Source organism: Cyprinodon tularosa, unplaced genomic scaffold (assembly GCF_016077235.1).
Source record: "Cyprinodon tularosa strain WSP-4 unplaced genomic scaffold, ASM1607723v1 ctg283, whole genome shotgun sequence".
NCBI lineage: Eukaryota > Metazoa > Chordata > Actinopteri > Cyprinodontiformes > Cyprinodontidae > Cyprinodon > Cyprinodon tularosa.
Genome location: NW_024038989.1, coordinates 668,745 through 688,305, shown reverse-complemented (window position 1 = coordinate 688,305; position 19,561 = coordinate 668,745). Strand labels below are relative to the sequence as shown.

Sequence of the window (19,561 nt, the reverse complement as noted above, 5' to 3'; positions counted from 1 at the left end):
AAATTTAACTAGTCGTTCTTCAGCAGTTGTTTTTCAGGCTTTCTAAAAGTCTCTCAGTTATTTGCTCTGGTTCTGTTTCTCATACAGGCCTCGAATCATGGCTATAAAAGTATAAAAAGTAGGAATATTTCAATTAGGGTGCATAGCAGGGTATTTTTACAATTTGTCCTGGAGTCAACATAGGAAACGTGGTGTTATGTTTTGCAAAACCCTATCCCTTTCTTTTCAGCAGGGAGGTTCTTTTTTACCGCAAAATTTAATAAAAAATTCTAAGTGATGTACAAATTATTTTCTAATAAAATAAATCTGTGTTTTTCCTTGTTTTTTTTTTTTTTTTACCACTATCCCAACCATGGTTTTAAAAACTCTGGCCCTGAATTGTCAAAATTACTAGGCTTAGAGCACTCAGGGCAACAACAAAACAATCAACAACAAAAAAGAAAAGCAGGCATATAGTTTACAGTATTTTTGATTTTTGTATCACTTTGCACTAGTATTTTATGGTATTCTTGGCAACTAAACTTTAAAAAAGAAATATCTCGTCTAGCATGAATCATATTAAGAAAACGTTTTGTAATATTTTTGTATGAGAGAGACACACATTAGTTTGCTGCTGTTTTTTTCTGCCTTTGTGTGAGCTACGCCTCAGGCTATTGACAATACACAGGTTGTGTTGCTGGGAGAGAGCTGAAGTTGAAACATCAGTAGCTGAATAAGGAACAATCCATGCAAAGTGTTCAAAAGTAAGTAGAACAGCTTTTTCTGGAAGCACACTAAAGTATGTAGTTAGCCAAGCCACTGTATATACAGGTGATATCCAAAGAGACTTTATACGCTAATGTAAGGCTAACATTTCAGCAAACATTCGAGGAGTTAACAGGAGCAAAATGGAAATTCAACTCTATTTGGGAAGAAAAAAGATGCCTTTAGAAAAATGGATGAAATAAGATGAAGCTGTGAATTCAGTAAAGGTAGTGTTGTGCTATATTCCATGATCGTGGGTTTGGACATTGGGAACCAGTGTCCATGTTTGATCTTGACATGATGACCAGAGAAGAGGATGCAGTTTTGGCTCATGGACCACCTGTGAGACCTCTCTTCTCTACTCTGCTCCCGCCTTTACAGCCATCTGGCTCCACACGGCAACCCGCTCCTACAGGTGTGACTTGCCACCCCCCTCTGTGCTGAGAACAGTAAAGACCACAGCACACAGAATTAAATCCGTTTTATCCTTTCTTTCTTTTGTTTTACAACTTGAGAAATGATGAAGGTTGAACAACAGCATCATGAAGGTGTTAGGAAATTTTGTTTGGAATGCATATATTTGTGTATCAGCGTCAGACTTTCCTGCAAGACCCGCCTTACCCAGACTCAAAACCTCTGCAGAAAATGAACTGTTATATGATAAGTTAGGGTCAGCTCTAGCCAGACATTGAAAAGTTGATGTTGCATAAAAACACATACTAACCAAGCACTGTTATGGGAAGAATCTCTCAGTGAGGATTAAAGTTTTTGCAGGGTGAGAATAAAAACATTCCTAACAGAATGACAGTGGGTTTGTTTTGACCAACAGTCAATAAAAAGCTAATATACCAAAGAAGGGAAGGAATTAAATATTCATAAGAGACCAGTGAGAAGTTAGTATGCGGGCTTCCTTGTCTGTCTGTTGCAGCCTGGCAGACAACATTAAGAAGAATAGAGAACATCTACCTCATGCAAAGTTCATACACATAATCCCCAAACTCTAGACAGACACAACATTTCATAAGGCAAACTTTGAACAGTCATGTGATGTTAGCTAGAACTAACATCTTTTCTCTGCACTGACCCTGCAGCCATCCTCTCTGAATGACCTTCCAATCTGCTACAAACTGAATTGTACTAAATAAAAGCATATATTCATAATCATCCCTATTATCCTCAGTAAAATGAGATTTAGCTCCATCGTGTTTTCTTTGTCTTTATACAAAAGAGCAAAAAAAAGATCTATTCACATTCAGCAGGGTAAAGCAGGCTTTCTGATAATTACTATTGAAACACAGTTCTCAGCTTTATTCCCTATTTTTAATTCTTCATTTCTGTCTCTTTCAGATCTTTCTTTGCAGACAAATGCTCTGCAGAAGCAACACAAAAAATGTTTTTTTTTTTTTTTTTTTTTTTTTATCGACAGATCTGGTGAACGTGTAGCACAAACTGAGCAGATAGAATAGAAGCATTGTGTTCTAAATTGTTGCCTTGTTCAGTGTGTGAAGAATTATAAACAGAACATGTTAACAAGAAATACCGTCTCACATAAACATTTTAAAATACATAAAACGAATATATTTTGAAGGAACTCTCTTTACATAAAATTGTTTAAACAATGTATTTGTAATAAAAAACAATTTGGGTGTTGTTTTACTGATTCTAGTGATGATTCACTAAAAGCTTTTTCACAGGTTTTTCTAACCTTTACAAGAAAAAGAGAGATTTATAGCTGGAAATGATAGGTTTGGTTCTGTGAACCATATCCTTGATTTATGGCTAAAGATGCACAGATATGTCATTTTAAGACAAAATATTAACCCTTGCTTATAAAGTCAAAAACAGGATTTCATTTATAAAGTAACCAAAACGATTATCTGCAGAACCTCAATAAATTGATTTTTTAATATATAAAATTACCCAGGATTCATGAACCACAACCTGTAATGTGTTTCATTGCAGTTTTATGTAACAGACCAACCTGAAGTATGACATAATAGTATAAACAAAGCACCACAATATTTCAACATGGTGGTAGAAGCATAAAAAGTTGAGGAGTATGCCAGACCTTGCTCCCTCCTCGCTCTGAATTCTATAAAGGAAGCCATTCATATTCTGATGGACAGAGCATCCATATGTACCGGATATTTGTCCACTACCTCTCCTCTTTTCTTCTTTCATTTCATCACATCTCCCTCCCTTCTTCCTCCACATGGACACCTTGACCCTCGGCCTCTCTCCTCTGGGCTCCAGGCGAGTCAGCTCCCTCAGCTCTGGCATCTTGGCCTTCTTCCTCCCTGTCCCCTGCTCCCATCTCCTCCACAACATGATCATCCTCCTCCGCCCTCTCTCCCTCCTCCTCCTCGTCATCCTTCTCGCTTCTGTCTGAATCTGACTCATCAGAGTTGTCCTCTTCCAGGTAGCGGTAGCCTTTCACCTGAGGGTAAAAACATAAGCTTTTATTTTTACTCTCCACTTAGATGTTTTACAATCCAACCATGATTTACAAGACCTCAGCCGCTCCTGCACAACTGAGTTTACAGATTTTTTTAGATGTTCATAACAAGGTATAAAAACGAAGAAAATAAAGTCACTAAATTAACAGGTCTAACATAAAAAAAACGGCAAATGATTCAATTAATTTAATTGTCTTAGATTATGTCCTTAAGGTTTTATTACAGTAAATGGAAGACTATATTGTTTCTGTTTAGATAGGATAAATACATTTACTTCTTAATAGAGGCGGGAATGATAAGTAAAATTTTTTTTTTGCTTTAAAGGCTGCCTTGCTCAGTCACAATTTTAAAGCCAAACATCAGTACTTTAAACCCCTTTTTCTAATGAGCATGTTTAGGGTAATTGTCCATTAGGAACACCCATTTTCACTAAAGATTCAACTACATAAAGATGTTTTGGGATGTCTCTATATTTCCAATTAATGATCTTTTCTAATGATGCACCGGTTCCTTCAATGCAAAACAGCACTTCAACATGATGCTGTCTCGCTGTTGTCCACAGATCGCCTCACATTTGCCCACTTTTCATCCCCTTTAAATATAACAAACGTTTTACCCCAACACTTCAATTTTAGTTTTATCAGACCAGAAGTCATGTCTCACACATTCCCTCAGCCTCATGGGCATTTCTCCTAACCCTAATCATAAAGTCAACTACCAGCTTCAGCAAATATCTTTGCAAATAATTTTTTCCTCTCAAGTTGTTATGAAAATTCCCCAAAACATGTCTCTCCATATTCTAATAAAAATAATAATTTTAATAGAATTATTAATATTTGCATTTTATTGTTGGTCAGCGCTGTTGCAATACATTGTTGCCGATCTCACCCAAACTACACCACTCTAAAGACACACCCCTCCGGCGGAGGTTTTAAAAACACTAGCTTCCCATATTAGCATCCTATTTTGCTGGTGGCTCTGCGCCGCTAACGGCTAGACAAAAGTTTGGTTGCTACGTAGCAACCAAACCCCTCAGGAGAAGGGGTTTGGTTGTCAGAATGCCCTTTTTATGTGATTCAGAAGGAGCTAAACACAGTGTTGTTATTCATCCTGCGATTCAAACCGAGTGAACGCAGTGTATCCTAAATTCTGCTGCAGCAGACACAGAGCAGAGCTAATCCAGGTTTGCTAACTGCCGAACAAACGGGAACCTGATCACTGTTCGCCATAGGAGCCGTTAGATGCCGCCGGACCATGACTGCCTGAGGTGGAGCAGCGCCGAAGGAATGCTGCTAGAAGCTGCGACTACGTGCTAACCACCGTAGCTAAATGGGACTAGTCCTGTGCTACCATGAGTTATAAAATCAACCCCTTATTGTTACATCGGATTGATCAAAATCTCTTTGAGTTGCTGTTGGACGAATGGACTGGACTGAAGACTGGTCTGCAGAAAACCGGACTGAGCCGAAGGCCTTCACTCCACTGAACCAAAACAGTTATTGCATCCTTCCCCCTTCTTTCCATGATGCTAAATAAGTGCTCTGCTTGTGTGAACTAGGTAGACTAGATAGCCGTGTTTGTGTTTTTATTTGAAATAGTCTTTCTGATTCAACTGCTGATGGTTTTAAAGGTTTAACTGAATGCTAATGCTCACTACAGACAGAATGAGTCACGTGTCGCTGAAGTTAACTGATACATCGTGAGCTAGCCCTCTCTGTGTTTCAGTTGGACCCGACCGGAACCAGAACCCCTCAGGCCAGCTAAGCTAATGGGTCTTTTAGTCTCATCATAGTTTAATGGATTCCTGAGTCATTATTCATTTTAAAAAAAATTGAATGAAACTTCACTGTTTTGACTGCAGTTAACATCCGTGTCAGGTTTCATTTACATTTTATCTGCTGCTATTACAAAGGACACTATTAATTACATTAAGCCTTAACTTCGAACATCACCCGGACTATGAACGGACTTTTAAACCCCACCTCCCCTTTTATTTCTTTAATTTTGCTTATTTTCAGTAGTGTTTGGTTTTGTTTAGTTATAAGATATAATACTGTGTGATTGTAGCTAATAAAGGTACCATTGTATTTTTAAGCCGTGGTCTTTTGTATTCATTTTACATAGTGAATGATTTATCACTCAGGCTGGATTCGCTCTTCTTCTGTAGCATTCGAATGAACAGAGAACCATTTATTTGGTCGGTGATTAATAACGTTGCTAAGAGTAAGCAAACAAATTCAGTAAACAAGTTACAGTTATATTAATTCAACTGATAATAAAACACTAGCTTTACCCTTGATTTGAATGACCTATTGGCACAACAGCACTTTTACCTTTTTTTACTTTAACTGTGGAGTAAAGACTTTACATGTTCTGTTCTCCGTTTGCGTTTCACACAGGAAGTTTATTAATGTTGCGCAGCCTCCTACCTCCTTTCCTGTGTTGAACATTATTAGCTTCTGTTTAAATGAAAACACATTTAGAACATTTGATGACTTGATGTGTGCAGTACGTTTTTTGTTAGATGACACAATCACACTGTGCTGATGGCACCACTGATCTCTATTTATTCACTGAAATGCTGATAGCCCATTGTTAGCCACCGGTCGCCATATTGTTACTCCCTGGTTAGACTGGTCGCAATGTAAACAATATCTGCGCTAAAGCATCTAACAAAGATGATATTCTCATTTTCAGGGGGGGCTTAAGACTTATGAAATAAAGATAAATTTATCACTTGGACACAAGTGATGAAGTAGATTACTGTAATTTATGATTAAAAAAAAGGCACTTTACATTGCATAGTCATTATGAAGTCTATAAATCATGTCATATGAAATATTAGACAAATCCATCACAAAAAAATTCATGTATTAATTGAGCATAATAATACAGAAGTGACAAAAGTTCTAAATTGGTGATGTACATGAAATATACATGCCTTGATGACATTGTTATGGTAATTACATATTACATATTACGAATTTCACATCAAGACTGAATTAGAAGTACATGTCTGGTAATGCTACTGTATTTGCCTATTTGCAAATTGTGCATGCATGATGCCATATACTTTAATGCTCTGTCTCTGCATTAGCCTTTCAAAGAAGGTTTGAGTTGCTTTTTTCCCATCAATATAACGTGCAATATATTTCAGCACATGACTTTTTCAAATGAGAAATACAACAAACACAACAAAAACGACAGCATCCTCCACTTAATAAAGAATAACGACATTGACATTTCACAGTCAATTACTTTCTATTTACTCTACTTTATATTTTCTAACGTTAGACACAATGTCATTGGCTAACTCAGTCAATGTCATCGAGTCGGTCTGAGATAGCCAGACTAATGTTACGCTACATACTATACTATGGGATAGTGTATATCTGTGTATATATGGATTTTCTTGGTTGGTACATCCACTGACTGTGAGATTACCTGTGAAACATCTTCCCATAGCCCGCAAACTGCTTGTACTTGCAGCCAAATGCTACACACATCGCCATTTTAATGGATTACCGGGAGTGGAGAGTGGAGAGTACCAATATGGCCGCTGGTAGCTTCCCTTTTTTCGGGCTATCAGCAATCCAGTGAATTAATAGAGATCAATGGATGGCGCCATTAGTTTCCCTACCCAGGACTGACTAATCTGGGTTAAAATAAGAAGTTATCTACTGCACGAAAGATATAATATACTTTTAACATTTTTAACAAAACCTTTTTTTTATGCTTTCCATTTAAATATGTGCCATCAAGCAAAGAAATGGTAATATTCAGAAAATGTAAAAGGATTTAGTCAAGGCTGAACTTCTAATTGCAGGAATATTAGAGTTAAAAATAGTATCATCCAGATTTAGGATCAATTCATCCAAATAACCAAAATAATTTAAGGGCTTAAGTTTGGGTGCAGGGTGGTGGGTTACCTTGTGGCGTGGCCGTGGGATTCGGGGCATCCTGTGCTGCACTTTCTGTGCCACGCGACGCTCCATCACCCAATAACAATAGCACGCCAACAACAAAGTGGCCAGCAGGATGGACAGTTTAGCCTAAAGGCCAAAAAGGAAAAATGTCAAGGAACTATTTTAACACCCAAGATACATGGAGGCGAAAACTCTGACTAAAATGTACCCTCATGGGCATCTGAGACCAAAGATAGACAACAAAGATGGCGATGGCCTGCCACCAGTGATAGATGGTGTAAACGAAATCCAGACGTTCTTTTTCCTCAGCGTACAATATGCCGATGACAGCTGAGGGCACACAGACAAGGTTAGGGGTAAAAGAAATTATTGATAGAGCATAGATACATTTATAGAACAATGCCATAAATAAATAAAAAAAATAAGAGAATATTCATGTTTTCTATGCTAACCTTTTTATCTCTATATTATTGAAAGGACTGCTGCAGCTCTCTATATACAGTGATTGATGACTGTCCTCTGCTTCATCTATGGCTGCTCTGAAACGTCATCTGACTGGAAAAAGGACTGTTTACCTGTATGATTTATGATTGTCTTAAAGCTTTTACTTGTTTCTGAAAGGTTTAAACACTGCTGACGTATTGGAGCTTTTAACCCTTTAAAGCCTGATCCAAGTATAAAACAAAACTGTCAAGATTTGAAGGTGTAAAAAACATAACAGAAACAGAAACCTAACAAAAACAGAAAATTACATTTTTTTTGGTTTGAAGTCCTTATTTGGACTTTTAACAAAATATGTAAAAAGAAAAAACAGATATAAATTTTTGATATTAATAATTTATTACTATGCATTAAGTCAAGATTATTTTTTGTGTAGTCTTTTGCCCTCTGTTATCAGGTATATCTGATTGTGTACAATAGGGTTTTGAGCAAAGTTTTTACCATTAAATTATGCAAAAGGTGTCAGACGCAAAACATTTCAGTATCAAATATGATACATTTGGCATTACAGGGTTAAACAAGCCTCTTCCCAGTAAACTCTGCCATCAGGTAAGCTGCTGCTGTCAAATGCTCCAAGACTCATCATGTGATTCGAGGAGATGGAGCCTTCAATTTTCAATGATAATCAACTTATTATAAGGATGGCAAATACCAGGAAAGATTATAAATGTCCTTTAAAACTCTTCTTTTTAATTGGGCTTTTATTCCCATCAATCAACTTTTATCAACAGTTTTTAATTCGTTGACTTGTATTGTCTTTTAATTGCTCTTATTCTGTTACTTTGCTGTAGATGTTACATTTTAAGGCCTTTTTTATGTTCTTGCTTGTTTTTATGGAGCTGTGCACTACTTCCATCATCATTATCATCATCATCATCATCATCATCACAGCTGATACTCACTGCTGACACCTGCTTTGTTCAGGGCGCTGCCGAGTCCCCAAAGCACCATGATCACCAGCAGGGGGCCCAGATACTCTGGTGAATTAGGCTTAACAGACAGAGCGAGGAGGACCACCAGCAGGATCCCGTGCACCACAGCGCCCCCCATTAGACACACCCATCGTGGTAGGCGTAGGAGGCTGAGAGAGAGGAGGGAGAATACGGAGCAGGAGAGGCCGTAGACCACGATCAGGATCCAGAGGCTCTTTAGGCCCAGAATACAGACCCCATAGGACTGTGGGGGAAATAGAATCATGGCATTAATTCCCAAAAAAATCAGACTATCTCTGTAACTGGCAGGTTACTGTAGAAAGTCAGTGTAGTTCAGTACCAGTGAGAACCCGCTGATAACGAACAGCATTTCCAGTCCGCTGTAGATGAAAAAGGGGCAGAGCAGCCGCAGGCGATAATCCCTCAGGTGTTTAAAAGGAAGTTGGAAGATGTTCCCCCAGCCGATGCTGCGGAGGTCGATTTCCTCTGTTGGCCGGTAGGCAGGGCCACAGAGCAACAGGAACTATGGGGGGGGGAAGGCACATCTGAAATACACTGAGTAAATCATAACTCGACTCCTAATCAGAGGAGTTTGGACTGTGTGGAAGACACAGTCAGAAAGACAGGAGCTCTTAGCTGTTACTTTTCAACACAGTCCATCTTAATACTATTTTACAACTCGAATTACTTCACATTTAGACACTGCTCAGTTTATCACCATTAAACAGTATAATATAACTAGAAGATATAAATCTAATTGGCCGGTATTTAATCAGAGAAGCGGCCAAGAGGCCAAAGCCATCCATGAAAGAGTTGCAGATGCCCACAGCTCAGATGGGGGAATCTGTTAAAGAAGAATGAAAAAGCCAGAAGAAAGGATGTTTGCAGTTTGCAACAGGTCATATAGAAACACAGCAGTAAACCTGTTGAAGAAGCTGGTCAGATGGGACCAAAATAACAGTTTCTAGCATGTATGAAGAATGCAATCCCCCTCGCCCAGAACACACTTTAAAACATGGTGGTGGCAGCATCATGTGGTGGGCCTGCTTTAATTCTGCAGGGACAGGGAAGCAGATTAGAGCTGAACGGAGGATGGATGAAGGTAAATAAAGTTCAGAAATACGCTCTACTTTCTGATGGTTTATCACATAAAATACCTACGCTGAAGTTTGTGATTGTAAAAAGAAAAAAAAAACAATACTTACAGCATTATTTCTACTTTCTAGATCCTAATTATATTCTAATCAAATTTCATTTTCTTTCTTGGCTTTTTCAGTGACCTTATTAGTGCAAACAACAAGAAATTATGCTTCTGTTAGACAATATATATAAAGACCATATTATCTACAGATCGTAACAGGAACTGAATCTAGGATGTAGTTCTGAGGGGAAGGGAAAGACTGAGCAGTAAATAGTCAAATACTTAGTTGTTCGTCAAAGAGTAAGTCTATAATTAAAGTCCTTTTATGGTTAAAAAAACAACCAAAAGATGCATTTAAGGAATAACCTGAATGTTTCCTATGCTGAGCTCTTACGATAATCATGGAGAGGAAGGCGAAGCCCATCAAGATGCTCTCCACCTCGATGAGCAACATGGAGCGCGGCAGGTTGGTCAGCACTGTGCTGTTGAAGCCTGGGATGATACCTCTGATTGCAGCGCCTGAATGTCAGACAGAAAGGATTCAAAGTTTTAGGCGCAGCAGGTAGTTTTTAGGCAAAACCATCCAGAGATTTTTCCAACAAGTTTCCAAAAGTAATAAAAGTTAGTTTTAGAATACGTGGATTGTAAGGATAACAAACAAAAAAAAAGGGGAAACTATCAGGATTTTAATGACAGGTCACACTTTGTGTTGTTTTTTTTTGTTGAATAAACAAGAGGAAAAGCGACAAAATGTACTTCCACTCGAAATCATCTCAACTACCTCTTTTTAGAAACATACAAAAGCCGCTTTAGGCGACACACTAATACAAACGTGAAGCTTTCATTGTTCAACAGGTTTCTACCACTGGGACGGTACTGTAGATGTTAAACCCAAAGCAGCAGCAGAAATATCTCAAATCATGATCTGGCTGCAAACAAGTTTCTTAGCAGCAGAGTTTCATTTCCTCATGAAAAGGGGGTTTTGAACTGGAGAATTGAATATAAGGAAATCTACCAAGTGGGCTGGGGAGTTTGAAGCACTGCTGCCTAACAGCAAGAAGGTCACGGGTTCAATTCCCATCCTAAGGTCTTCCTGCATGGACTTTGCATGTGTGTTAGTGGTTGTATGTCTCTGCCCTGCTACAGACTGGTGACCTGCTCAGGGTTTACCCCGCCGTTCGCTCATAGACTGCTGGAGATAGGCACCAGCCGCACCACTACCCTGACGGATAAGAGGAAGCAGATGGGTCAATCAAGATTTGCAATCCAAGGTTAAATTAAGAAAAACAAGAAGCCCCTTGGCATGAGGCAAAAATACAAACCACCGTAAATGTAACTGCCTCATAGCCCTCAGTAGTCACAGATAGATAAATTCTTAGCTGGGAAAGGTCTCTGCGTCTCTATTTAGAAGTTATTCAGATTAAAGGAGAAGTTCGGTTTTTTACACTTTAAGCCCATTTTCTGTAGTGTCCAGGATGAAATCGAATGATCGACACCAAAAGTTTGACAATTGCTCCTGTCTCTGCTTTTTGGCTCATTTAGAATCACCCCCTGGCTGCTTTAGAATGGCTAGCATAGAGCATGTCCGATAATGTCCTTAAAACAACCTTAAACGTTCTTTTTTTAAAATATGCTACTCACCGTGTCGTCAGCGCTGTTCAATGACGTTCCAAAAAAAGTTTCGTGAAGAAAAAACGTTCCTGTAGTGTTTTATTTAGCATTTTGTAAATCCCATTGAGTTCTGTAGGAATAGTCAATATTCCCCTGCCACCGGAAACGGAAATGGAGCCTGTTTACACAGTTGTAGTCTTTTCGCTTCACTCTGTGTACTCCGACGTCGAGAATCAAGAATCCACCTTTCGTATTCCATTTTCAGAGTTTTTTAAAGTGTTTAACAGAGACGTTAGCACCTCGACGTCGGAGTACACAGAGTGAAGCGAAAAGACTACAACTGTGTAAACAGGCCCCATTTCCGTTTCCGGTGGCAGCGGAATATTGACTATTCCTACAGAACTCAATGGGATTTACAAAATGCTAAATAAAACACTACAGGAACGTTTTTTCTTTACGAAACTTTTTTTGGAACGTCATTGAACAGCGCTGACGACACGGTGAGTAGCATATTTTTAAAAAAGAACGTTTAAGGTTGTTTTAAGGACATTATCGGACATGCTCTATGCTAGCCATTCTAAAGCAGCCAGGGGGTGATTCTAAATGAGCCAAAAAGCAGAGACAGGAGCAATTGTCAAACTTTTGGTGTCGATCATTCGATTTCATCCTGGACACTACAGAAAATGGACTTAAAGTGTAAAAAACCGAACTTCTCCTTTAACACGGCATATATCAATTCAAAGGTTTACAGAAACAAAGGACGGTACAACAAAAACACACTTTAAGACATAAAGGAACTATTCTCAGAAATGTAAAGTAAACCCATTCTGGTTTTCACTTAACAGAGTTGGGTTAGGGCATTATTAGCCATTATTAGCCTTAACTAGATAAAACCTGAAATGAATCTACAATCTCATTCTAAAGAGGAAGATAGCAGCCTCAATAATTGATATATCAAAGAATATATATAAAAAAAGATAAATTCATTAATCTTGTTATCCTGGCAGGGCCCCTGATGCTTGTTTAGCTGTCAAAGGGCGAGAGGCAAGGCACAAAGAAACGGTGTCTTTTTTTTTCTTCTTTTTTTTTAACCAGGAGTGCTAATAAGTGTGGAAGATGTAGAAAAAAGTTAGAGTTCATGGAATAAATCTAGAAACTTGTAAAAGCATTATAGAATAACATGATACTCTGTGTTTTTACTTTCTGAGCAGAGGTAAATTCCTCGGTCCCCAGTGGAAATGAGGTGTGTTTACCGCATGTCTTCACATTGAAGAGGATGTGTGGGTTTTCATGCAGGTGGTCATGGAGGACGAGACGCATGGGGAACTCAGCGAAGACGAAACTCAGCTGATGTGGAAGAAAACATATGACATACAATTCAGCTGATTTCTTCTTTTTCTTCAGAGTCAGTTTTGTAACTGAGGTACTGTGGGGGGGGAGGAAGAAACTTACACTGAAGATGAAGAAGAAAACTGACTGGAAGACGATGACATAGCTGTGACACGCCCCCTTTGGAAGCTTTCTCTGCTCCTGCACATGTTCCTCCTTGTAGTTGGCGTACTCATAGTACTGCTGGGCCATCCTACAGAGGAGGGAAAAGGTGTGATAACATGAGCTTAAAGAGAAAAAATTAAATGCCATTTTCAAAACACAGGTAGATAAAATGGGACTTTTCCAGAGACTACCGGTAATATAAAAAAAACAGTTGTCAAAAAAATAACAGTAGAGGTATATGATTGCACAAACATGACCTTTTTGACAGCTAAAGCGGTGATCATGTAAAATAATATAACAATATAGTCAAAATGCATTTACAAAACAAAAACTTAACCTCTTGATGAAAAACCAAAATTTGCAAAAAGTCATTTATGGTGCAAAACCTTTAACCCTTCTGAAATGGGTTGTGTTCATTTATTGCTGAGTTCCACAACTGACAGCCTTCATAGAAAAGGACATTTACTCCATAAAGAGACCATAATTCTCACACTAGATGCACCATAGGTCATTGACCCACAGTGGAGAATTCTCTTTGCATATAGGAAAGCTAAGCCTCCCCTGTAAATTTAGTAAAGTTATTGGTAAAATATTAAATATTAATGTATTAAACATGTGCTAAAATGCATCTGATTTAATGAATATTGTGCGCTTTAATCAGCTGTTTATTCCGCTATCCTGTGTGGTGGACCAGCAGGACGCTGGCAGTCAGACTCTGAGAAATCCCTGTTGAGGTTTAAGCCTCGCTCTACTGAAGTAAGCAGCAAGAAAGTAGAGCCCCGATTAAATAAAGCGGCACAAGATGTCACTTCAGGGTAAGTCTTAACCTCCTAGAGGGTCTTGCTCCTAAAGAACATGATCCTGAAATGCCCAAATAGGCTTCCTGTCAACCACTCTCATCATTTTCCTTGAACCCCAGTCGGCCTCAGCAGATGGCTTCTCACACTGAGCCCGGTTCTGCTGGAGGTTTCTTCCTGTTAAAAGGGAGGTTTTCCACTCCACTGTCGCTACAAGCATGCTTAGTGTGAGGGATTGCCTTCGATACAATCAACTGGTTTTCCTTAGATAGAAATCTTTGAACCAATCTGACTGTATGATCTGGTTGAATGGTCTAAAGTGCCTTGAGACGACGTGTTGTGAATTGGCACTATATAAATAAACTGAATTGAATTGAATGTGGAAAGGATCTTTATAGTGCTAAAATGTCATGCTTTAAAAAGGTACCACATTTTGACAAAAGCTCACTGAAGGAAACTGCATGAAAGAGTCATTCAGGGTTGAAATGTTGTGAAAGGGCAGAGAGCGGGTAAGAGGAAACTACTTTATCAAAAAAACTTTAGAAAAATGGAAATCTCTTCTTTTATGCTCAAACGCTACAGCACCTAAATAGAAAACATTGAGGAATAAGAGATATGGATGGTTTATACAGTGAAGGTTTATTTTCCTTTCTTCAGACCCCTGTCTTCATGGATCCAAAAGGGGGGTATCGAGTGCTACTATTGGTAGCTATCCTCCAAGGAGAAGCATTAGCGAGGAGATAAGATGATACTTTAAAAAAAAATGCAACTTATAGTTTGACTCAGGGGGACCATCATATTAAACCAGCTCAATGTCTAATATTTAAACCATGATGGTCTTAGCAGATTGAACTAATTTTAGATTTAAGGCATCTGCTTCCTTATCCGTCTTGAGGGCCATTTTATTTATACTAGTACTTTAAAACGAACCGAATGGTTCATAGGAAAGTGTTTTTGATGATTTTTGTTGTGAGCACCTATAAACTGTAGAAATAATCAAAACGCCTAGAATGACTGGGATGGATGTAACAGATCTCAGACTTGTGCTTTATACAGTATCTTGGAATCACCATCTTTAAATAAATTTGAACTGTAATTTGTCATTTTGGCCTTTTTTTTTTTTTCCTCATGAATTATCAACCATTTTCAATGTTCCAAACTCCTTTCATTGCAAAACACCGAATAATACCGATTCAACAATGAAAACTAGATTTAACCTCACATGATGTAGAGCTCTCAGATACAGATAAAACATGAAAAAATTGCGATTGCACCTTTGTGGAGGTCCATAATATTTGGTGGATAAAAACAGATACATATATCAGCTGATTCTGCATCACCCAAGGTAAAGGAAATGGGCAACATCAAAGTGATGGCAGTCACATCCACATTTTACGAATCCAACTGAATCTAGAGCCAAAGATCTTCTCAGCTCTCTGTAGCTCACCTTGTGATATAACTTCCCAGAGAAGCCCAAAAAGGTACGATAGCCACACCGATGGCTACAGCTGAAGGCACTAACGTGTAGTACCGCTCCCAGTAGTTGGTTGAGACGAACAGCGCATAGATTCCTGACGCTAGAAACATCATCCATTTAGTACCTAGAAACCTAAAAAAGACATCAAAATGAATGCAATGGAAGAAAAAAACGTTCCAATAAAAGTATTTGTATTTACATTATGTCTATGTGAGTCTACCTGATGAGTACGGGGGTGTAAAGGAGGCCGATGATAGGGGTCACATTAATTCCCATCAGCATCTTCCGATCGATGTCCTCAAGTCCAAGGTTGCTGTACTTCACCTCACGGTATGTCATGTCATAATGAAGGGTCAACTGCATCTGCAAAAGACCTGCAGAAAACACACAAATGGATGGATGGATGGATGGATGGATGGATGGATGGATGGATGGATGGATGGATGGATGGATGGATGGATGGATGGATGGATGGATGGATGGATGGATGCTGACCCATATAAACACTGTACACAATCATAGCTCCAATGCTGCTGGCCACAACATTCTTGATGACTCCCAGCCTCTTCCTTCTATAGTACTTCCTCTCCTCCTCCTCCTCGTTGTACTGTGCCTGTGGGCCTAGAAACTCCTCCATCTGAGCAGAAAAATGAGGTTACATCAGCAGCCATCTACGTCAAGGAGGAAACATCCTTTACTGATTCTGAGCAGAGCTCACCTCTCCCTGCATGTTGTCCTCCTGTCCCACATCATGCAGTTCATTCACACCACCATTGGGAGGCGCTACAATGTGCTCGGCCTCTTCAATGAGCTGATCTTCCTCAGTTCCCTCCATCTATAGGCACCACAGGAGGGCAGTATGTAAGATTAAAAAAACAGGTCAACTCAAATCCACCTACTTATCATCAAAATAAATCAAACTACAATAAAAATAGCTACTTTTCATTCTTTAAAAGCCCAATCTGATGGTGTCTCATCAGTTATAATCGTGTTTTTACTATGAAAGGTATCAGTAAAACTAATAGTAATCTATCCAGTTGTTTTTTAATGATTAACATAAAAAACCACATAGTATAATTAACATATCAGAAATTGATATATCAAAAACCATTCTCATTTAGCTTTTTGAAAACATACCTATTTGCATGAAGATCAGGAATTTTATGAAGAATAAACCTGACTAGGTGTGCAAATGATGTTACAGTGCTATTAAATGTTTCATTGTAAACACTTGTTAAATCAGTACTTTTTTCATAGTTTTTCCTTTCAAACAGAACCAGATTTCTGAGGTCTCACGTGAGATTTCACTTTTCTTTATAAGGCAGAACAACAAATACAGAAAGGTAGATTCATTTGGCCAATTTTCCTGTTCCTAAGATTTACAACTAGGTTGTTAACTCACGTATTTAATTATTTGCTCTCCTCTTTCTAATTAAATAATAGACAAATAAATGGTAAACGGCCTGTACTTATAAGGCTCTTTTTCAATTCAGGAGACTTGACCAATGCAGTCTACACTACATTCAGTCATTCACCCATTCAGGCACACACTCACACACAGATGGTGGCAAACTACAGTGTAGCCACAGCTGCCATGGGGCTCACTGACAGAAGCCAGGCTGCTGAACACTGGCGCCACCAGGCCCTCTGACCACTATAAGCAGGCAATGCGGGTGAAGTGTCTTGCCCAAGGACACAACGACACTGAAAGCTGGAGCTTGAACCGACAACCCTCGGATTGCAGGGCGAACTCCTGCACCCGACGCCACTGTCGCCCCACTAATGGTGAGTTAAATGAATTGTAAAGTAATCTGTAATTAAATGACATAAAGAAGTTATTCTATTCTGTTTTAACTATTATTCATGCAGGTCATGCTCTCCAAATGATCTTACATGTTTTATCGGCTTTCCTGTGTTCTTATTTCGCTGTTTGTCTAAAGATGAGAAAGACTAAAACTGTGTTATGTGGTTGTTCTTTTTACGAGCGTTTATTCACAATTTTCCTTGGTCATAAAACACTCTGAGACCTGTTGTTATAGCCTATTTAGATTAGATTTATATTTAGTTTAAACATATTAAATTGGGGCTGTACAGTGGGTAGCACTGCTGCCTTGTAGCAAGAAGCTCCGGGGTTTTTTTGTATGTTCTCCCTGTGCATGCGTGGGTTCTCTCCGGGTACTCTGGCTTCCTCCCACAGTCCAAAAACATGACTTGTTAATTGGTTACTCTAAATTCCCCTTAGGTGTAAGTGTGCGTAAATGGCTGTTTGTCCTCTGTGTCTCTATATTGCCCTGCAGTAGACTGGCGACCTGTCCAGGGTGTACCCCGTTTCTCGTCCATTCAGATGGGTGGCCGAAAGTAGATAAGCGCCAGAACCTCAGGGTCAATCTACACCGTTCCAACAGGAATATTAACAAGCAAAACATCCATATTCGCTGAATAAAGACTAACTATATTTTCTTGCAGCCTTTCCTCACAAATAGGTGCGTATATTTCCTATATTTCAACATCCGTGCTTTCTAGATTGAAGTTATAGTGGAAAAAATTCTTTCAGGTTAGAGTTCTGGGGCGAACATCTTTTCCATTGTCATAACTTATCTACTTATATCAATAATAATTATGCATAAAACTGATATTTACAAGCACTAATATCTACATAAACTGATTATTTAATACATTTTTACTAAAATAGTTATTATTTCACTGAAGACTCCTAGATGACTTGCAGACACCTCACTTTCTCTGTACCCCATATAACACAAAATCTATTTCTGCTTGAACTTTTTACTTATTATCTTTAATGTTAGTATATTAATGTGCTTAATTAACCACAGTGTTTTTATTGTCAAGTAATTGTTAATATATGAAAAATTTAAATGTTTTGAATATTCCACTTGAGAGTATTACTGCTGCCACCATCTGTATTAGAGTGAAAAAAAATGGTAGGGGTGGCCACAGGGTGGCCAATGATTGGTAAAGGGGGGCCATGGCCCCCTCTGGCCCCCCATCTAGCTCCGCCCCTGAGCCCATTGACACCTGGAGATATGCACCAGCACCCCTCGCCAAACCTAGCAGGGATTAGCATGTCAGAAAATGGATGGATGGATATTTAATTGACAGGACAACTCTAGGCTCAGAAAAGATCATAAACAAGATATTTATGTTTTTACTTCTAAAAGCATAAAAACATCTTTAACAATATCAATTAAAATACATGGGAAACGTTTTTTCAGAATTTTTCAGACCTTTATTAGTAAATTCATTTCCTGAAGTCCCTGAACACACCACCCAACAAGAATAAAACACAGGGGTGGTAGCATCATGCGATGGGAATGTTTTGGGGGGGTTTTTTATGTAAAGGAGGCTGAATACAACTGCATGCCAAACTGTGCATATTTTATCATAAACTACAATACAAAAAAACAAGCACCACTTCCCTTGTATGGCCCAATGATGCCCTATTTGTGTCAAAATATCATATATATATATATATATATATATATATATATATATATATATATATATATATATATATATATATATATATATATATATATATATATATATATATATATATATATATATATATATATATATATTTTTTTTTTTTTTTTTTTTTTTTTTTTTTTTAATTCAGTGATGATAAATGGTGAAAAAGTTCAAGAGCATTTTTACAAAGCACTGTCTATGAGGTTAAAGTCTGTGTTAGAAACAAACCAAAGATCAGAACCCATCAACATCATGAATCAATCATGTTAATATCCTACCTGGAATATTTTCAACAAACAAAGAAACAAAGTATTGTTGCTGTGTTTCCCAGTCGCAGAATTCAGAAATATAATATTTCAAATGGGTTGATCATCAAAGTTTTTTACTAGATCTATACAGAAGTTATTTAGTTTTGACTTTCAGGTTTATGAGGAAGTAATTATCTAATTTTAACATGTCACATAATGCTGAAGTATTTCACACATATAACAGCTACTTCCTCATATTGAATAAAATATGTTTTATAGTTCAATGCAATAATTGAGAATTACTGTAGCATAGTAAATTCTCTGGGAACAAAAGTAAAGTAACAAAAGAAAGAGTTAGTCTGACTTTAGTTATTACGCTGTAATAATATGTGCATACCAGCTTAAAGCCTGAAACCAGTTTCACCATAACACAGAGCAGCTTCAGGTCATAGTCTAAGGCTTGTTTTCCAAAAAAAAAACCTTCATATTAATACGTGTTTGTTTGATCTTCTGCAGACAGTAGAAAAGCACTCACCTTGTGGGTCTGGAGAGTCTCCTGAAGAGTGAGCAGAGTCCACCTGCCAGCCGCTGACAGGCGGAAACCTTCCGCTGCTTCTAGTCTCGGTTATTTGTTTCTTCCCCTTTCTGAAGCACAGGCTTCTACTGTAGGTAAAAATAAAAAAGTTTCACGGGGGAAACGAAAGTTTGGCTTCTCACTTCCTCACTGCTTCACCCGGTCCGTCTT

General features: G+C 38.3%; 1 protein-coding gene across 2 annotated transcripts; it reads right to left on the bottom strand.

The window, feature by feature from the left end:
* Window positions 1-624: 624 nt before the first annotated feature.
* unc93b1 (unc-93 homolog B1, TLR signaling regulator) lies at window positions 625-19,561 on the bottom strand. Of its 2 annotated transcripts, XM_038290581.1 has the most exons (14): window positions 19,352-19,561; window positions 18,847-18,909; window positions 15,798-15,914; window positions 15,575-15,716; window positions 15,300-15,453; window positions 15,050-15,211; window positions 12,764-12,893; window positions 12,565-12,658; window positions 10,095-10,219; window positions 8,900-9,082; window positions 8,530-8,803; window positions 7,335-7,456; window positions 7,130-7,252; window positions 625-3,181 (listed from the first exon to the last, which is right to left on the bottom strand). In XM_038290581.1, exons 3-14 carry the CDS (start codon window positions 15,912-15,914, stop codon window positions 2,930-2,932), a joined length of 1,878 nt encoding a protein of 625 aa, XP_038146509.1. In that variant the 5' UTR covers window positions 18,847-18,909; window positions 19,352-19,561; the 3' UTR covers window positions 625-2,929. The 2 variants fall into 2 exon arrangements, with proteins under 2 accessions (XP_038146509.1, XP_038146508.1); XM_038290580.1 differs by lacking the exon at window positions 18,847-18,909.

Coding starts and splice junctions, on each gene's coding strand:
- unc93b1 (XM_038290581.1), bottom strand. CDS start 15,914: ATGGAGGGAACTGAGGAAGATCAGCTCATTGAAGAGGCCGAGCACATT. Junction 12,659..12,763: donor TTTTCTTCTTCATCTTCAGT/GTAAGTTTCTTC, acceptor CTTCCACATCAG/CTGAGTTTCGTCTTCGCTGA. Junction 9,083..10,094: donor CCTTCCTCTCCATGATTATC/GTAAGAGCTCAG, acceptor CCCCCCCCATAG/TTCCTGTTGCTCTGTGGCCC.